Genomic DNA, 17,310 nt, shown 5'->3' with positions numbered 1-17,310 from the left:
TTTCCCCAAATATGAAACTGACAGTCTGCACAAGGAAATACATAAACCTGACTCATGGCAAATATAAGTACAATACATATATTTAGAACTTCATATAAATGCATAAAGTGCCAAACCATAGCTGGGGTGTCTTAAGTAATAAAAACATACTTACCGAAAGAAACCCATCCACATATAGTAGATAGCCAAACCAGTACTGAAACAGTTATCAGTAGAGGTAATGGTATATGAGAGTATATCGTCGATCTGAAAAGGGAGGTAGGAGATGAATCTCTACGACCGATAACAGAGAACCTATGAAATAGACCCCCGTTAGGAAAATCATTGCATTCAATAGGTGATACTCTCTTCACATCCCTCTGACATTCGCTGTATTCTGAGAGGAATCGGGCTTCAAAATGCTGAGAAGCGCATGTCAACGTAGAAATCTTAGCGCAAACTTACTTCACCACCTCCATAGGAGGCAAAGTTTGTAAAACTGAATTGTGGGTGTGGTGAGGAGTGTATTTATAGGCATTTTGAGGTTTGGGAAACTTTGCCCCTCCTGGTAGGATTGTATATCCCATACCTCACTAGCTCATGGACTCTTGCCAATTACATGAAAGAAAGACAGTAACTTAGCAGTAAGATAATTACCAGCAGGCTGTTTATGAGTACAGCCACTTCCAGGCTTAACTTCGGTACGTTTTCCACTGCGTTTTGATATTTTGCGGTGGAGCCATGTACCCAATCAACTGCTAACACGTTTACATCTTCAACATCAAGCAGAGCATCAATCAAAGTGTCAATCCAGGACGGCTTAGTGCCCAAGACTCTGAAAACACAAGACAGATCCTGAGCTATGAGGCTAATGAGATAAAGTCCCTACGAATTAGATCAAAAAGTGATCAGTGCAAATTTATCATTAAAATCCACCATTCCGATTAATTAGTATTAGCAGGAAGTTCTAATCAATAAATGGTTATTAACAGGAACTACCATCTGCAAATTAGCATTTGAAGGAAGTACCTATTAGCCAATGAGGATTAGTAGGAGGTTTACAACTAATACAACTTTAGTAGTTTCAGTTTTAATAAAATTGTTACCGCACATTTTGTTTATGTAAAAAATCAACAGGTTTAGATGATACTTTATCATACGGATGACAGAAAATGTTGGAGCAGAATGACTTTTTTAGAATGTAACTATTAACAGTATGCAGCGGTATCATTATATTTCCTGGCAACTTACATTCTCCACATGTCCGGGGCAATAACTACAGGGGTCTGAGTCGGCACTGATCTCTCCAGTCCAGAATAAATATTTTGAGGAATATTGTGCCTGTCATTATTGCAGCTTTATGGTGGTACTATGTAGATAATTTGGCACCCTGTTGGATACAGAGTTTGTGAGCACACTACAGCTCCTTAAAATGATTGATTTAAAACATTAACTTGGGTAGGATTCAATAAGGGTAATATTTACAAAAAAGAAAATAGGAGAACAAAGTGCCAGTAGCAGCATCCCAGATATTCCAATAGCTGGATATCTCTGCATCATTTGGGGGTGCCGTGAGAACAGGCCCGGAAAAAATGTCAAAACACAAAAATAATACATCAGTTACACGTTTTGGCCTGAGCACGAGCCTTTGTCAAGCCTTGATTTAAAAAAAAAAAAAGTTAAATACCGGGGGAAACCCTACTGGCAATTTTTTGCTTACAAGAGGCTCTAATTTGTGTGTTTTTTTCTTCTATTTTTTTTTTTTTTTTTGTAAATATTACCCTTGTAGTTTCCTACCCAATTATAATGTTTCATTAATATTAAATGAATACAGTAAATTTTTAAGGAGCTGTAGTGCACTCACCAACTCCCTTAAAGGTATCCAACAGGGTGCCAAATTATCTACATAGTATTTATGTTTTGAGTGGAGTAGCAGCAGGTATTTTTACCTGTTAAGCACAATAAAATCAACATAGTGCCACACAAATGATCTCACAGCGTTATGGTGGTGCAATGTAACTATTAGGAGTTAGTGGCGCTTTGGAAAGGGTGGTGCTAAATGGTTAGGAAGCTGGGGAGCAGTGAGGTCTAGTTTTTATGATCTGGCGACCCTGTTTGTGCATGGGGTATTTGCTTCTCACCTGAAGCCATGGATAATAATCTTGGTGCCCAGGGAGGCATTGAAGTGGGAGGTCTCCAGGGTGTTGTGTCCATTGACCTGGATGACTTGGCCACAGTCTCGGCTGTGTGATGTATAAAGTAGGAACTGCACGTGTAGGCTGCCGCCACGGAAGATACCCGCTGTGTGGAAGTTAGAACAAACGTCTGCTATCTGGGACGCTGCTGTGGGAATAAAACAAGAGATAACTAGTGACACAGTCACCTCACAGTAACACGATAAACACCCAATCAATAACACAGCATACTGTAATATGACAGACTTTAAAGGGAAACTAATCCCACATTTTTTATTTCATGTGTCACATAAAGCAGCAATTTTAAGCAACTTTCTAATTTACTCATATTATCAAATTTTATTTGTTCTCTTGATATCTTTATTTGAAAAGCAGAAATGTAAGCTTTGGAACCGGTCCTTTTTTGTTTCAGCACCCTGGGTAGGGCTTGCTGATTGGTGGCTACATTTAGCCACCAATCAGCAAGAGCAACCCAGGTTTTGGGTTTAGTATCCCTTTAAATTAGGTTTTGTTCTATTTTTTATAATGTGGTAAACAACATCTGTGAGCGTCAGGCAGTGGCATATGAGCGCTTGAAGTAATGTTTTATATATGCACAGTATTTACTACCAATTAAAGGGACAGTAAAGTCAAAACGAAACATTCATAATTTAGATAAAGCATTTACCTCTAAACACCTTTCCAATTTACTTCTATTATCCGATTTGCTTTATTTTCTATATGTCCTTTTTTAAAATCATACCTAGGTAGGCAGGCTCAGGAGCTTCAATGCCACTAATGATCAGCTAGCTGCTGATTGGTAGCTGCACATATCATCATTGTCATTGGCTCACCTGAAGTGTTCACTGCCTCCCAGTAATGCATTGCTGCTCTTTCAACAAATGACAACAAAATACAACAAAGTAAATTTGATAATCAAAGTAAATTGGGAAGTCATTTAAAAGTGTATGGTCTATTTGAATCATGAAAGAAAAAAACAGGAATTCCTGTCCCTTTAAGTGGACACTAAACACATTCGGCAAAATTACATGTTATGCGCTAAACTGGGTGCGTAAATAACACAAAAAACGGATATATTAAGTTTGAGTGTGGTGCCCCTGAGGATATATTAAGCTTGTGTGTGATGTTACTGAGGATATATTAAGCTTGTGTGTGGTGCCCCTGAGGATATATTAAGCTTGTGTGTGGTGTTACTGAGGATATATTAAGCTTATGTGTGGTGTTCCTGAGGATATATTAAGCTTATGTGTGGTGTTACTGAGGATATATTAAGCTTATGTGTGGTGTTACTGAGGATATATTAAGCTTGTGTGTGGTGTTACTGAGGATATATTAAGCTTATGTGTGGTGTTACTGAGGATATATTAAGCTTGTGTGTGGTGTTACTGAGGATATATTAAGCTTGTGTGTGGTGTTACTGAGGATATATTAAGCTTGTGTGTGGTGCCCCTGAGGATATATTAAGCTTGTGTGTGGTGTTCCTGAGGATATATTAAGCTTGTGTGTGGTGTTACTGAGGATATATTAAGCTTATGTGTGGTGTTACTGAGGATATATTAAGCTTGTGTGTGGTGTTACTGAGGATATATTAAGCTTATGTGTGGTGACCCTGAGGATATATTAAGCTTGTGTGTGGTGTTACTGAGGATATATTAAGCTTGTGTGTAGTGCCCCTGAGGATATATTAAGCTTATGTGTGGTGACCCTGAGGATATATTAAGCTTATGTGTGGTGTTACTGAGGATATATTAAGCTTGTGTGTGGTGTTACTGAGGATATATTAAGCTTGTGTGTGGTGCCCCTGAGGATATATTAAGCTTGTGTGTGGTGTTCCTGAGGATATATTAAGCTTGTGTGTGGTGTTCCTGAGGATATATTAAGCTTGTGTGTGGTGTTACTGAGGATATATTAAGCTTATGTGTGGTGACCCTGAGGATATATTAAGCTTATGTGTGGTGACCCTGAGGATATATTAAGCTTGTGTGTGGTGACCCTGAGGATATATTAAGCTTGTGTGTGGTGTTACTGAGGATATATTAAGCTTATGTGTGGTGACCCTGAGGATATATTAAGCTTATGTGTGGTGACCCTGAGGATATATTAAGCTTGTGTGTGGTGTTCCTGAGGATATATTAAGCTTGTGTGTGGTGCCCCTGAGGATATATTAAGCTTGTGTGTGGTGTTCCTGAGGATATATTAAGCTTGTGTGTGGTGACCCTGAGGATATATTAAGCTTGTGTGTGGTGTTACTGAGGATATATTAAGCTTATGTGTGGTGCCCCTGAGGATATATTAAGCTTATGTGTGGTGACCCTGAGGATATATTAAGCTTGTGTGTGGTGTTACTGAGGATATATTAAGCTTATGTGTGGTGTTACTGAGGATATATTAAGCTTGTGTGTGGTGTTCCTGAGGATATATTAAGCTTGTGTGTGGTGTTACTGAGGATATATTAAGCTTGTGTGTGGTGTCCCTGAGGATATATTAAGCTTGTGTCTGGTGTTCCTGAGGATATATTAAGCTTGTGTGTGGTGTTCCTGAGGATATATTAAGCTTGTGTGTGGTGACTCTGAGGATATATTAAGCTTGTGTGTGGTGCCCCTGAGGATATATTAAGCTTGTGTGTGGTGTTCCTGAGGATATATTAAGCTTGTGTGTGGTGTTCCTGAAGATATATTAAGCTTGTGTGTGGTGACTCTGAGGATATATTAAGCTTGTGTGTGGTGCCCCTGAGGATATATTAAGCTTGTGTGTGGTGTTCCTGAGGATATATTAAGCTTGTGTGTGGTGACTCTGAGGATATATTAAGCTTGTGTGTGGTGACTCTGAGGATATATTAAGCTTGTGTATGGTGCCCCTGAGGATATATTAAGCTTGTGTGTGGTGCCCCTGAGGATATATTAAGCTTGTGTGTGGTGTTCCTGAGGATATATTAAGCTTGTGTGTGGTGCCCCTGAGGATATATTAAGCTTGTGTGTGGTGTTCCTGAGGATATATTAAGCTTGTGTGTGGTGTTACTGAGGATATATTAAGCTTGTGTGTGGTGTCCCTGAGGATATATTAAGCTTGTGTGTGGTGTTACTGAGGATATATTAAGCTTGTGTGTGGTGTCCCTGAGGATATATTTAGCTTGTGTGTGGTGTTACTGAGGATATATTAAGCTTGTGTGTGGTGCCCCTGAGGATATATTAAGCTTGTGTGTGGTGTTACTGAGGATATATTAAGCTTGTGTGTGGTGTTACTGAGGATATATTAAGCTTGTGTGTGGTGTTCCTGAGGATATATTAAGCTTGTGTGTGGTGTTCCTGAGGATATATTAAGCTTGTGTGTGGTGTTCCTGAGGATATATTAAGCTTGTGTGTGGTGTTCCTGAGGATATATTAAGCTTGTGTGTGGTGTTACTGAGGATATATTAAGCTTGTGTGTGGTGCCACTGAGGATATATTAAGCTTGTGTGTGGTGCCCCTGAGGATATATTAAGCTTGTGTCTGGTGTTCCTGAGGATATATTAAGCTTGTGTGTGGTGCCCCTGAGGATATATTAAGCTTGTGTGTGTGGTGCCCCTGAGGATATATTAAGCTTGTGTGTGGTGTTCCTGAGGATATATTAAGCTTGTGTGTGGTGTCCCTGAGGATATATTAAGCTTGTGTGTGTGGTGCCCCTGAGGATATATTTAGCTTGTGTGTGGTGTTCCTGAGGATATATTAAGCTTGTGTGTGGTGCCCCTGAGGATATATTAAGCTTGTGTGTGGTGCCCCTGAGGATATATTAAGCTTGTGTGTGGTGCCCCTGAGGATATATTAAGCTTGTGTGTGATGTTACTGAGGATATATTAAGCTTGTGTGTGGTGTCCCTGAGGATATATTAAGCTTGTGTGTGGTGTTCCTGAGGATATATTAAGCTTGTGTGTAGTGCCCCTGAGGATATATTAAGCTTGTGTGTAGTGTTCCTGAGGATATATTAAGCTTGTGTCTGGTGTTCCTGAGGATATATTAAGCTTGTGTGTGGTGTTCCTGAGGATATATTAAGCTTGTGTGTGGTGTCCCTGAGGATATATTAAGCTTGTGTGTGTGGTGCCCCTGAGGATATATTAAGCTTGTGTGTGGTGTTACTGAGGATATATTAAGCTTGTGTGTGGTGCCCCTGAGGATATATTAAGCTTGTGTGTGGTGCCCCTGAGGATATATTAAGCTTGTGTGTGGTGTTACTGAGGATATATTAAGCTTGTGTGTGGTGTTACTGAGGATATATTAAGCTTGTGTGTGGTGTTACTGAGGATATATTAAGCTTGTGTGTGGTGTTCCTGAGGATATATTAAGCTTGTGTGTGGTGCCCCTGAGGATATATTAAGCTTGTGTGTGGTGCCCCTGAGGATATATTAAGCTTGTGTGTGGTGTTCCTGAGGATATATTAAGCTTGTGTGTGGTGCCCCTGAGGATATATTAAGCTTGTGTGTGGTGTTCCTGAGGATATATTAAGCTTGTGTGTGGTGTTCCTGAGGATATATTAAGCTTGTGTGTTGTGCCCCTGAGGATATATTAAGCTTGTGTGTGGTGCCCCTGAGGATATATTAAGCTTGTGTGTGGTGTTCTTGAGGATATATTAAGCTTGTGTGTGGTGTTCCTGAGGATATATTAAGCTTGTGTGTGGTGCCCCTGAGGATATATTAAGCTTGTGTGTGGTGCCCCTGAGGATATATTAAGCTTGTGTGTGGTGCCCCTGAGGATATATTAAGCTTGTGCGTGGTGCCCCTGAGGATATATTAAGCTTGTGTGTGGTGTTCCTGAGGATATATTAAGCTTGTGTGTGGTGCCCCTGAGGATATATTAAGCTTGTGTGTTGTGCCCCTGAGGATATATTAAGCTTGTGTGTTGTGCCCCTGAGGATATATTAAGCTTGTGTGTGGTGCCCCTGAGGATATATTAAGCTTGTGTGTGGTGTTACTGAGGATATATTAAGCTTGTGTGTGGTGTCCCTGAGGATATATTAAGCTTGTGTGTGGTGCCCCTGAGGATATATTAAGCTTATGTGTGGTGTTCCTGAGGATATATTAAGCTTGTGTGTGGTGCCCCTGAGGATATATTAAGCTTGTGTGGTGTGCCCCTGAGGATATATTAAGCTTGTGTGTGGTGTTCCTGAGGATATATTAAGCTTGTGTGTGGTGCCCCTGAGGATATATTAAGCTTGTGTGTGGTGCCCCTGAGGATATATTAAGCTTGTGTGTGGTGTTACTGAGGATATATTAAGCTTGTGTGTTGTGCCCCTGAGGATATATTAAGCTTGTGTGTGGTGTTCCTGAGGATATATTAAGCTTGTGTGTGGTGCCCCTGAGGATATATTAAGCTTGTGTGTGGTGTTCCTGAGGATATATTAAGCTTGTGTGTGGTGTTCCTAAGGATATATTAAGCTTGTGTGTGGTGTTCCTGAGGATATATTAAGCTTGTGTGTGGTGTTCCTGAGGATATATTAAGCTTGTGTGTGGTGTTCCTGAGGATATATTAAGCTTGTGTGTGGTGTTACTGAGGATATATTAAGCTTGTGTGTGGTGCCCCATAGGATATATAAAGCTTATGTGTGGTGTTCCTGAGGATATATTAAGCTTGTGTGTGGTGCCCCTGAGGATATATTAAGCTTGTGTGTGGTGTTCCTGAGGATATATTAAGCTTGTGTGTGGTGACTCTGAGGATATATTAAGCTTGTGTGTGGTGACTCTGAGGATATATTAAGCTTGTGTGTGGTGCCCCTGAGGATATATTAAGCTTGTGTGTGGTGCCCCTGAGGATATATTAAGCTTGTGTGTGGTGTTCCTGAGGATATATTAAGCTTGTGTGTGGTGCCCCTGAGGATATATTAAGCTGGTGTGTGGTGTTCCTGAGGATATATTAAGCTTGTGTGTGGTGTTCCTGAGGATATATTAAGCTTGTGTGTGGTGTTCCTGAGGATATATTAAGCTTGTGTGTGGTGTTCCTGAGGATATATTAAGCTTGTGTGTGGTGTTACTGAGGATATATTAAGCTTGTGTGTGGTGCCCCTGAGGATATATTAAGCTTGTGTGTGGTGTTACTGAGGATATATTAAGCTTGTGTGTGGTGCCCCTGAGGATATATTAAGCTTGTGTGTGGTGTTCCTGAGGATATATTAAGCTTGTGTGTGGTGCCCCTGAGGATATATTAAGCTTGTGTGTGGTGTTCCTGAGGATATATTAAGCTTGTGTGTGGTGTTACTGAGGATATATTAAGCTTGTGTGTGGTGTTACTGAGGATATATTAAGCTTGTGTGTGGTGTTCCTGAGGAAATATTAAGCTTGTGTGTGGTGCCCCTGAGGATATATTAAGCTTGTGTGTGGTGTTCCTGAGGATATATTAAGCTTGTGTGTGGTGTTCCTGAGGATATATTAAGCTTGTGTGTGGTGCCCCTGAGGATATATTAAGCTTGTGTGTGGTGTTACTGAGGATATATTAAGCTTGTGTGTAGTGTTCCTGAGGATATATTAAGCTTGTGTGTAGTGCCCCTGAGGATATATTAAGCTTGTGTGTGGTGTCCCTGAGGATATATTAAGCTTGTGTGTAGTGCCCCTGAGGATATATTAAGTTTGTGTGTGGTGTTACTGAGGATATATTAAGCTTGTGTGTGGTGTTCCTGAGGATATATTAAGCTTGTGTGTGGTGTTCCTGAGGATATATTAAGCTTGTGTGTAGTGCCCCTGAGGATATATTAAGTTTGTGTGTGGTGTTACTGAGGATATATTAAGCTTGTGTGTGGTGTTCCTGAGGATATATTAAGCTTGTGTGTGGTGCCCCTGAGGATATATTAAGCTTGTGTGTGGTGCCCCTGAGGATATATTAAGCTTGTGTGTAGTGCCCCTGAGGATATATTAAGCTTGTGTGTGGTGTTCCTGAGGATATATTAAGCTTGTGTGTGGTGTTCCTGAGGATATATTAAGCTTGTGTGTGGTGCCCCTGAGGATATATTAAGCTTGTGTGCGGTGTTCCTGAGGATATATTAAGCTTGTGTGTGGTGTTACTGAGGATATATTAAGCTTGTGTGTGGTGCCCCTGAGGATATATTAAGCTTATGTGTGGTGCCCCATAGGATATATTAAGCTTGTGTGTGGTGCCCCTGAGGATATATTAAGCTTGTGTGTAGTGCCCCTGAGGATATATTAAGCTTGTGTGTGGTGTTACTGAGGATATATTAAGCTTGTGTGTGGTGTTCCTGAGGATATATTAAGCTTGTGTGTGGTGTTCCTGAGGATATATTAAGCTTGTGTGTGGTGTTCCTGAGGATATATTAAGCTTGTGTGTGGTGCCCCATAGGATATATTAAGCTTGTGTGTGGTGCCCCTGAGGATATATTAAGCTTGTGTGTGGTGTTCCTGAGGATATATTAAGCTTGTGTGTGGTGTTCCTGAGGATATATTAAGCTTGTGTGTGGTGTTCCTGAGGATATATTAAGCTAGTGTGTGGTGTTAATGAGGATATATTAAGCTTGTTTGTGGTGTTCCTGAGGATATATTAAGCTTGTGTGTGGTGTTACTGAGGATATATTAAGCTTGTGTGTAGTGTCCCTGAGGATATATTAAGCTTGTGTGTGGTGCCCCTAAGGATATATTAAGCTTGTGTGTGGTGCCCCTGAGGATATATTAAGCTTGTGTGTGGTGCCCCCTAGGATATATTAAGCTTGTGTGTGGTGCCCCTGAGGATATATTAAGCTTGTGTGTGGTGCTCCTGAGGATATATTAAGCTTGTGTGTAGTGTTCCTGAGGATATATTAAGCTTGTGTGTAGTGCCCCTGAGGATATATTAAGCTTGTGTATGGTGCTCATGAGGATATATTAAGCTTGTGTGTGGTGCCCCTGAGGATATATTACGCTTGTGTGTGGTGTTACTGAGGATATATTAAGCTTGTGTGTGGTGTTCCTGAGGATATATTAAGCTTGTGTGTGGTGCCCCTGAGGATATATTAAGCTTGTGTGTGGTGTTCCTGAGGATATATTAAGCTTGTGTGTGGTGCCCCTGAGGATATATTAAGCTTGTGTGTGGTGTTCCTGAGGATATATTAAGCTTGTGTGTGGTGTTACTGAGGATATATTAAGCTTGTGTGTGGTGCCCCTGAGGATATATTAAGCTTGTGTGTGGTGCCCCTGAGGATATATTAAGCTTGTGTGTGGTGCCCCTGAGGATATATTAAGCTTGTGTGTGGTGCCCTTAAGGATATATTAAGCTTGTGTGTGGTGTTCCTGAGGATATATGAAGCTTGTGTGTGTGGTGTTCCTGAGGATATATTAAGCTTGTGTGTGGTGCCCCTGAGGATATATTAAGCCTGTGTGTGGTGTTCCTGAGGATATATTAAGCTTGTGTGTGGTGTTACTGAGGATATATTAAGCTTGTGTGTGGTGTTCCTGAGGATATATTAAGCTTGTGTGTGGTGCCCCTGAGGATATATTAAGCTTGTGTGTGGTGTTACTGAGGATATATTAAGCTTGTGTGTGGTGCCCCTGAGGATATATTAAGCTTGTGTGTGGTGTTACTGAGGATATATTAAGCTTGTGTGTGGTGTCCCTGAGGATATATTAAGCTTGTGTGTGGTGTTCCTGAGGATATATTAAGCTTGTGTGTGGTGTTACTGAGGATATATTAAGCTTGTGTGTGGTGTTACTGAGGATATATTAAGCTTGTGTGTGGTGTTACTGAGGATATATTAAGCTTGTGTGTGGTGTCCCTGAGGATATATTAAGCTTGTGTGTGGTGTCCCTGAGTATATATTAAGCTTGTGTGTGGTGCCCTTAAGGATATATTAAGCTTGTGTGTGGTGTTCCTGAGGATATATTAAGCTTGTGTGTGGTGTTACTGAGGATATATTAAGCTTGTGTGTGGTGTTACTGAGGATATATTAAGCTTGTGTGTGGTGTTCCTGAGGATATATTAAGCTTGTGTGTGGTGCCCCTGAGGATATATTAAGCTTGTGTGTGGTGTCCCTGAGGATATATTAAGCTTGTGTGTGGTGCCCCTGAGGATATATTAAGCTTGTGTGTGGTGTTCCTGAGGATATATTAATCTTGTGTGTGGTGCTCATGAGGATATATTAAGCTTGTGTGTGGTGCCCCTGAGGATATATTAAGCTTGTGTGTGGTGTTCCTGAGGATATATTAAGCTTGTGTGTGGTGCCCCTGAGGATATATTAAGCTTGTGTGTGGTGTTCCTGAGGATATATTAAGCTTGTGTGTGGTGTTCCTGAGGATATATTAAGCTTGTGTGTGGTGTTACTGAGGATATATTAAGCTTGTGTGTGGTGTTACTGAGGATATATTAAGCTTGTGTGTGGTGTTCCTGAGGATATATTAAGCTTGTGTGTGGTGCCCCTGAGGATATATTAAGCTTGTGTGTGGTGTTCCTGAGGATATATTAAGCTTGTGTGTGGTGTCCCTGAGGATATATTAAGCTTGTGTGTGGTGCCCCTGAGGATATATTAAGCTTGTGTGTGGTGCCCCTGAGGATATATTAAGCTTGTGTGTGGTGTCCCTGAGGATATATTAAGCTTGTGTGTGGTGCCCCTGAGGATATATTAAGCTTGTGTGTGGTGTTACTGAGGATATATTAAGCTTGTGTGTGGTGTTCCTGAGGATATATTAAGCTTGTGTGTGGTGTTCCTGAGGATATATTAAGCTTGTGTGTGGTGTTCCTGAGGATATATTAAGCTTGTGTGTGGTGTTCCTGAGGATATATTAAGCTTGTGTGTGGTGCCCCTGAGGATATATTAAGCTTGTGTGTGGTGTTACTGAGGAAATATTAAGTTTGTGTGTGGTGTTCCTGAGGATATATTAAGCTTGTGTGTGATGTTACTGAGGATATATTAAGCTTGTGTGTGATGTTCCTGAGGATATATTAAGCTTGTGTGTGGTGTTCCTGAGGATATATTAAGCTTGTGTGTGATGTTACTGAGGATATATTAAGCTTGTGTGTGGTGTCCCTGAGGATATATTAAGCTTGTGTGTGGTGTTCCTGAGGATATATTAAGCTTGTGTGTGGTGTTCCTGAGGATATATTAAGCTTGTGTGTGGTGTTCCTGAGGATATATTAAGCTTGTGTGTGGTGTTCCTGAGGATATATTAAGCTTGTGTGTGGTGTTCCTGAGGATATATTAAGCTTGTGTGTGGTGTTCCTGAGGATATATTAAGCTTGTGTGTGGTGCCCCTGAGGATATATTAAGCTTGTGTGTGGTGTTACTGAGGATATATTAAGCTTGTGTGTGGTGTTCCTGAGGATATATTAAGCTTGTGTGTGGTGTTACTGAGGATATATTAAGCTTGTGTGTGGTGTTCCTGAGGATATATTAAGCTTGTGTGTGGTGTTACTGAGGATATATTAAGTTTGTGTGTGGTATTCTTGAGGATATATTAAGCTTGTGTGTGATGTTACTGAGGATATATTAAGCTTGTGTGTGATGTTCCTGAGGATATATTAAGCTTGTGTGTGGTGTTCCTGAGGATATATTAAGCTTGTGTGTGATGTTACTGAGGATATATTAAGCTTGTGTGTGGTGTCCCTGAGGATATATTAAGCTTGTGTGTGGTGTTCCTGAGGATATATTAAGCTTGTGTGTGGTGTTCCTGAGGATATATTAAGCTTGTGTGTGGTGTTCCTGAGGATATATTAAGCTTGTGTGTGGTGTTCCTGAGGATATATTAAGCTTGTGTGTGGTGTTCCTGAGGATATATTAAGCTTGTGTGTGATGTTACTGAGGATATATTAAGCTTGTGTGTGGTGTTCCTGAGGATATATTAAGCTTGTGTGTGGTGCCCCTGAGGATATATTAAGCTTGTGTGTGGTGCCCCTGAGGATATATTAAGCTTGTGTGTGGTGTTACTGAGGATATATTAAGCTTGTGTGTGGTGCCCCTGAGGATATATTAAGCTTGTGTGTGGTGTTACTGAGGATATATTAAGCTTGTGTGTGGTGTTACTGAGGATATATTAAGCTTGTGTGTGGTGCCCCTGAGGATATATTAAGCTTGTGTGTGGTGTTCCTGAGGATATATTAAGCTTGTGTGTGGTGACTCTGAGGATATATTAAGCTTGTGTGTGGTGACTCTGAGGATATATTAAGCTTGTGTGTGGTGCCCCTGAGGATATATTAAGCTTGTGTGTGGTGCCCCTGAGGATATATTAAGCTTGTGTGTGGTGTTCCTGAGGATATATTAAGCTTGTGTGTGGTGCCCCTGAGGATATATTAAGCTTGTGTGTGGTGTTCCTGAGGATATATTAAGCTTGTGTGTGGTGTTCCTGAGGATATATTAAGCTTGTGTGTGGTGTTCCTGAGGATATATTAAGCTTGTGTGTGGTGTTCCTGAGGATATATTAAGCTTGTGTGTGGTGTTCCTGAGGATATATTAAGCTTGTGTGTGGTGTTCCTGAGGATATATTAAGCTTGTGTGTGGTGTTACTGAGGATATATTAAGCTTGTGTGTGGTGCCCCTGAGGATATATTAAGCTTGTGTGTGGTGTTACTGAGGATATATTAAGCTTGTGTGTGGTGCCCCTGAGGATATATTAAGCTTGTGTGTGGTGTTCCTGAGGATATATTAAGCTTGTGTGTGGTGCCCCTGAGGATATATTAAGCTTGTGTGTGGTGTTCCTGAGGATATATTAAGCTTGTGTGTGGTGTTCCTGAGGATATATTAAGCTTGTGTGTGGTGTTACTGAGGATATATTAAGCTTGTGTGTGGTGTTACTGAGGATATATTAAGCTTGTGTGTGGTGTTCCTGAGGAAATATTAAGCTTGTGTGTGGTGCCCCTGAGGATATATTAAGCTTGTGTGTGGTGTTCCTGAGGATATATTAAGCTTGTGTGTGGTGTTCCTGAGGATATATTAAGCTTGTGTGTGGTGTTCCTGAGGATATATTAAGCTTGTGTGTGGTGTTCCTGAGGATATATTAAGCTTGTGTGTGGTGCCCCTGAGGATATATTAAGCTTGTGTGTGGTGTTACTGAGGATATATTAAGCTTGTGTGTAGTGTTCCTGAGGATATATTAAGCTTGTGTGTAGTGCCCCTGAGGATATATTAAGCTTGTGTGTGGTGTCCCTGAGGATATATTAAGCTTGTGTGTGGTGTTCCTGAGGATATATTAAGCTTGTGTGTGGTGTTCCTGAGGATATATTAAGCTTGTGTGTGGTGCCCCTGAGGATATATTAAGCTTGTGTGTAGTGTTCCTGAGGATATATTAAGCTTGTGTGTAGTGCCCCTGAGGATATATTAAGCTTGTGTGTAGTGCCCCTGAGGATATATTAAGCTTGTGTGTGGTGTTCCTGAGGATATATTAAGCTTGTGTGTGGTGTTCCTGAGGATATATTAAGCTTGTGTGTGGTGCCCCTGAGGATATATTAAGCTTGTGTGCGGTGTTCCTGAGGATATATTAAGCTTGTGTGTGGTGTTACTGAGGATATATTAAGCTTGTGTGTGGTGCCCCTGAGGATATATTAAGCTTATGTGTGGTGCCCCATAGGATATATTAAGCTTGTGTGTGGTGCCCCTGAGGATATATTAAGCTTGTGTGTAGTGTTCCTGAGGATATATTAAGCTTGTGTGTAGTGCCCCTGAGGATATATTAAGCTTGTGTGTGGTGTTCCTGAGGATATATTAAGCTTGTGTGTGGTGTTCCTGAGGATATATTAAGCTTGTGTGTGGTGTTCCTGAGGATATATTAAGCTTGTGTGTGGTGCCCCTGAGGATATATTAAGCTTGTGTGTGGTGTTCCTGAGGATATATTAAGCTTGTGTGTGGTGTTACTGAGGATATATTAAGCTTGTGTGTGGTGCCCCTGAGGATATATTAAGCTTGTGTGTGGTGCCCCTGAGGATATATTAAGCTTGTGTGTGGTGCCCTTAAGGATATATTAAGCTTGTGTGTGGTGTTCCTGAGGATATATTAAGCTTGTGTGTGTGGTGTTCCTGAGGATATATTAAGCTTGTGTGTGGTGCCCCTGAGGATATATTAAGCTTGTGTGTGGTGCCCCTGAGGATATATTAAGTTTGTGTGTGGTGTTACTGAGGATATATTAAGTTTGTGTGTGGTGTTACTGAGGATATATTAAGCTTGTGTGTGGTGTTACTGAGGATATATTAAGCTTGTGTGTGGTGTTACTGAGGATATATTAAGCTTGTGTGTGGTGTTCCTGAGGATATATTAAGCTTGTGTGTGGTGCCCCTGAGGATATATTAAGCTTGTGTGTGGTGTCCCTGAGGATATATTAAGCTTGTGTGTGGTGTTACTGAGGATATATTAAGCTTGTGTGTGGTGCCCATGAGGATATATTAAGCTTGTGTGTGGTGTCCCTGAGGATATATTAAGCTTGTGTGTGGTGTTACTGAGGATATATTAAGCTTGTGTGTGGTGCCCCTGAGGATATATTAAGCTTGTGTGTGGTGTTCCTGGGGAAATATTAAGCTTGTGTGTGGTGTCCCTGAGGATATATTAAGCTTGTGTGTGGTGTTCCTGAGGATATATTAAGCTTGTGTGTGGTGTTCCTGAGGATATATTAAGCTTGTGTGTAGTGTTCCTGAGGATATATTAAACTTGTGTGTGGTGCCCCTGAGGATATATTAAGCTTGTGTGTGGTGTTCCTGAGGATATATTAAGCTTGTGTGTGGTGCCCCTGAGGATATATTAAGCTTGTGTGTGGTGTTCCTGAGGATATATTAAGCTTGTGTGTGTGGTGTTCCTGAGGATATATTAAGCTTGTGTGTGGTGCCCCTGAGGATATATTAAGCTTGTGTGTGGTGTTCCTGAGGATATATTAAGCTTGTGTGTGTGGTGTTCCTGAGGATATATTAAGCTTGTGTGTGGTGCCCCTGAGGATATATTAAGCTTGTGTGTGTGGTGTTCCTGAGGATATATTAAGCTTGTGTGTAGTGTTCCTGAGGATATATTAAGCTTGTGTGTAGTGTTCCTGAGGATATATTAAGCTTGTGTGTGGTGTTCCTGAGGATATATTAAGCTTGTGTGTGGTGTTCCTGAGGATATATTAAGCTTGTGTGTGGTGTCCCTGAGGATATATTTAGCTTGTGTGTGGTGTCCCTGAGGATATATTAAGCTTGTGTGTGGTGCCCATGAGGATATATTAAGCTTGTGTCTGGTGTTCCTGAGGATATATTAAGCTTGTGTGTGGTGCCCCTGAGGATATATTAAGCTTGTGTGTGGTGTTCCTGAGGATATATTAAGCTTGTGTGTGGTGCCCCTGAGGATATATTAAGCTTGTGTGTAGTGTTCCTGAGGATATATTAAGCTTGTGTGTAGTGTTCCTGAGGATATATTAAGCTTGTGTGTGGTGCCCATGAGGATATATTAAGCTTGTGTGTGGTGTTCCTGAGGATATATTAAGCTTGTGTGTGGTGCCCCTGAGGATATATTAAGCTTGTGTGTGGTGTTCCTGAGGATATATTAAGCTTGTGTGTGGTGTTCCTGAGGATATATTAAGCTTGTGTGTGGTGCCCCATAGGATATATTAAGCTTGTGTGTGGTGCCCCTGAGGATATATTAAGCTTGTGTGTGGTGTTCCTGAGGATATATTAAGCTTGTGTGTGGTGTTCCTGAGGATATATTAAGCTTGTGTGTGGTGTTCCTGAGGATATATTAAGCTAGTGTGTGGTGTTACTGAGGATATATTAAGCTTGTTTGTGGTGTTCCTGAGGATATATTAAGCTTGTGTGTGGTGTTCCTGAGGATATATTAAGCTTGTGTGTGGTGTTACTGAGGATATATTAAGCTTGTGTGTAGTGTCCCTGAGGATATATTAAGCTTGTGTGTGGTGCCCCTGAGGATATATTAAGCTTGTGTTTGGTGCCCCTGAGGATATATTAAGCTTGTGTGTGGTGCCCCATAGGATATATTAAGCTTGTGTGTGGTGCCCCTGAGGATATATTAAGCTTGTGTGTGGTGCTCCTGAGGATATATTAAGCTTGTGTGTAGTGTTCCTGAGGATATATTAAGCTTGTGTGTAGTGCCCCTGAGGATATATTAAGCTTGTGTATGGTGCTCATGAGGATATATTAAGCTTGTGTGTGGTGCCCCTGAGGATATATTACGCTTGTGTGTGGTGTTACTGAGGATATATTAAGCTTGTGTGTGGTGTTCCTGAGGA

The 17,310-nt window shown here is 41.0% G+C and overlaps 1 protein-coding gene across 2 annotated transcripts in view; it reads right to left on the bottom strand.

Annotated features, from left to right (window-relative positions):
- LOC128652821 (phospholipase A1 member A) overlaps positions 1 to 17,310 on the bottom strand; it is a 190,215-nt gene that overhangs the window by 159,178 nt on the left and 13,727 nt on the right. Inside the window, exons 2-3 of one of the 2 annotated variants that reach the window (XM_053705779.1) lie at positions 2,121 to 2,319; positions 637 to 814 (exon numbers count right to left, since the gene is read on the bottom strand). In XM_053705779.1, the coding sequence (XP_053561754.1) occupies positions 637 to 814; positions 2,121 to 2,319 (377 nt within the window). Of the gene's footprint in view, positions 1 to 636; positions 815 to 2,120; positions 2,323 to 17,310 lie in introns of both variants that reach the window. The other variant, XM_053705778.1, reaches the window with a different exon arrangement.

Source organism: Bombina bombina, chromosome 3 (assembly GCF_027579735.1).
Source record: "Bombina bombina isolate aBomBom1 chromosome 3, aBomBom1.pri, whole genome shotgun sequence".
In the NCBI taxonomy this organism is placed as follows: Eukaryota; Metazoa; Chordata; class Amphibia; order Anura; family Bombinatoridae; genus Bombina; species Bombina bombina.
This window is presented reverse-complemented; position numbering and strand designations above follow the sequence as displayed.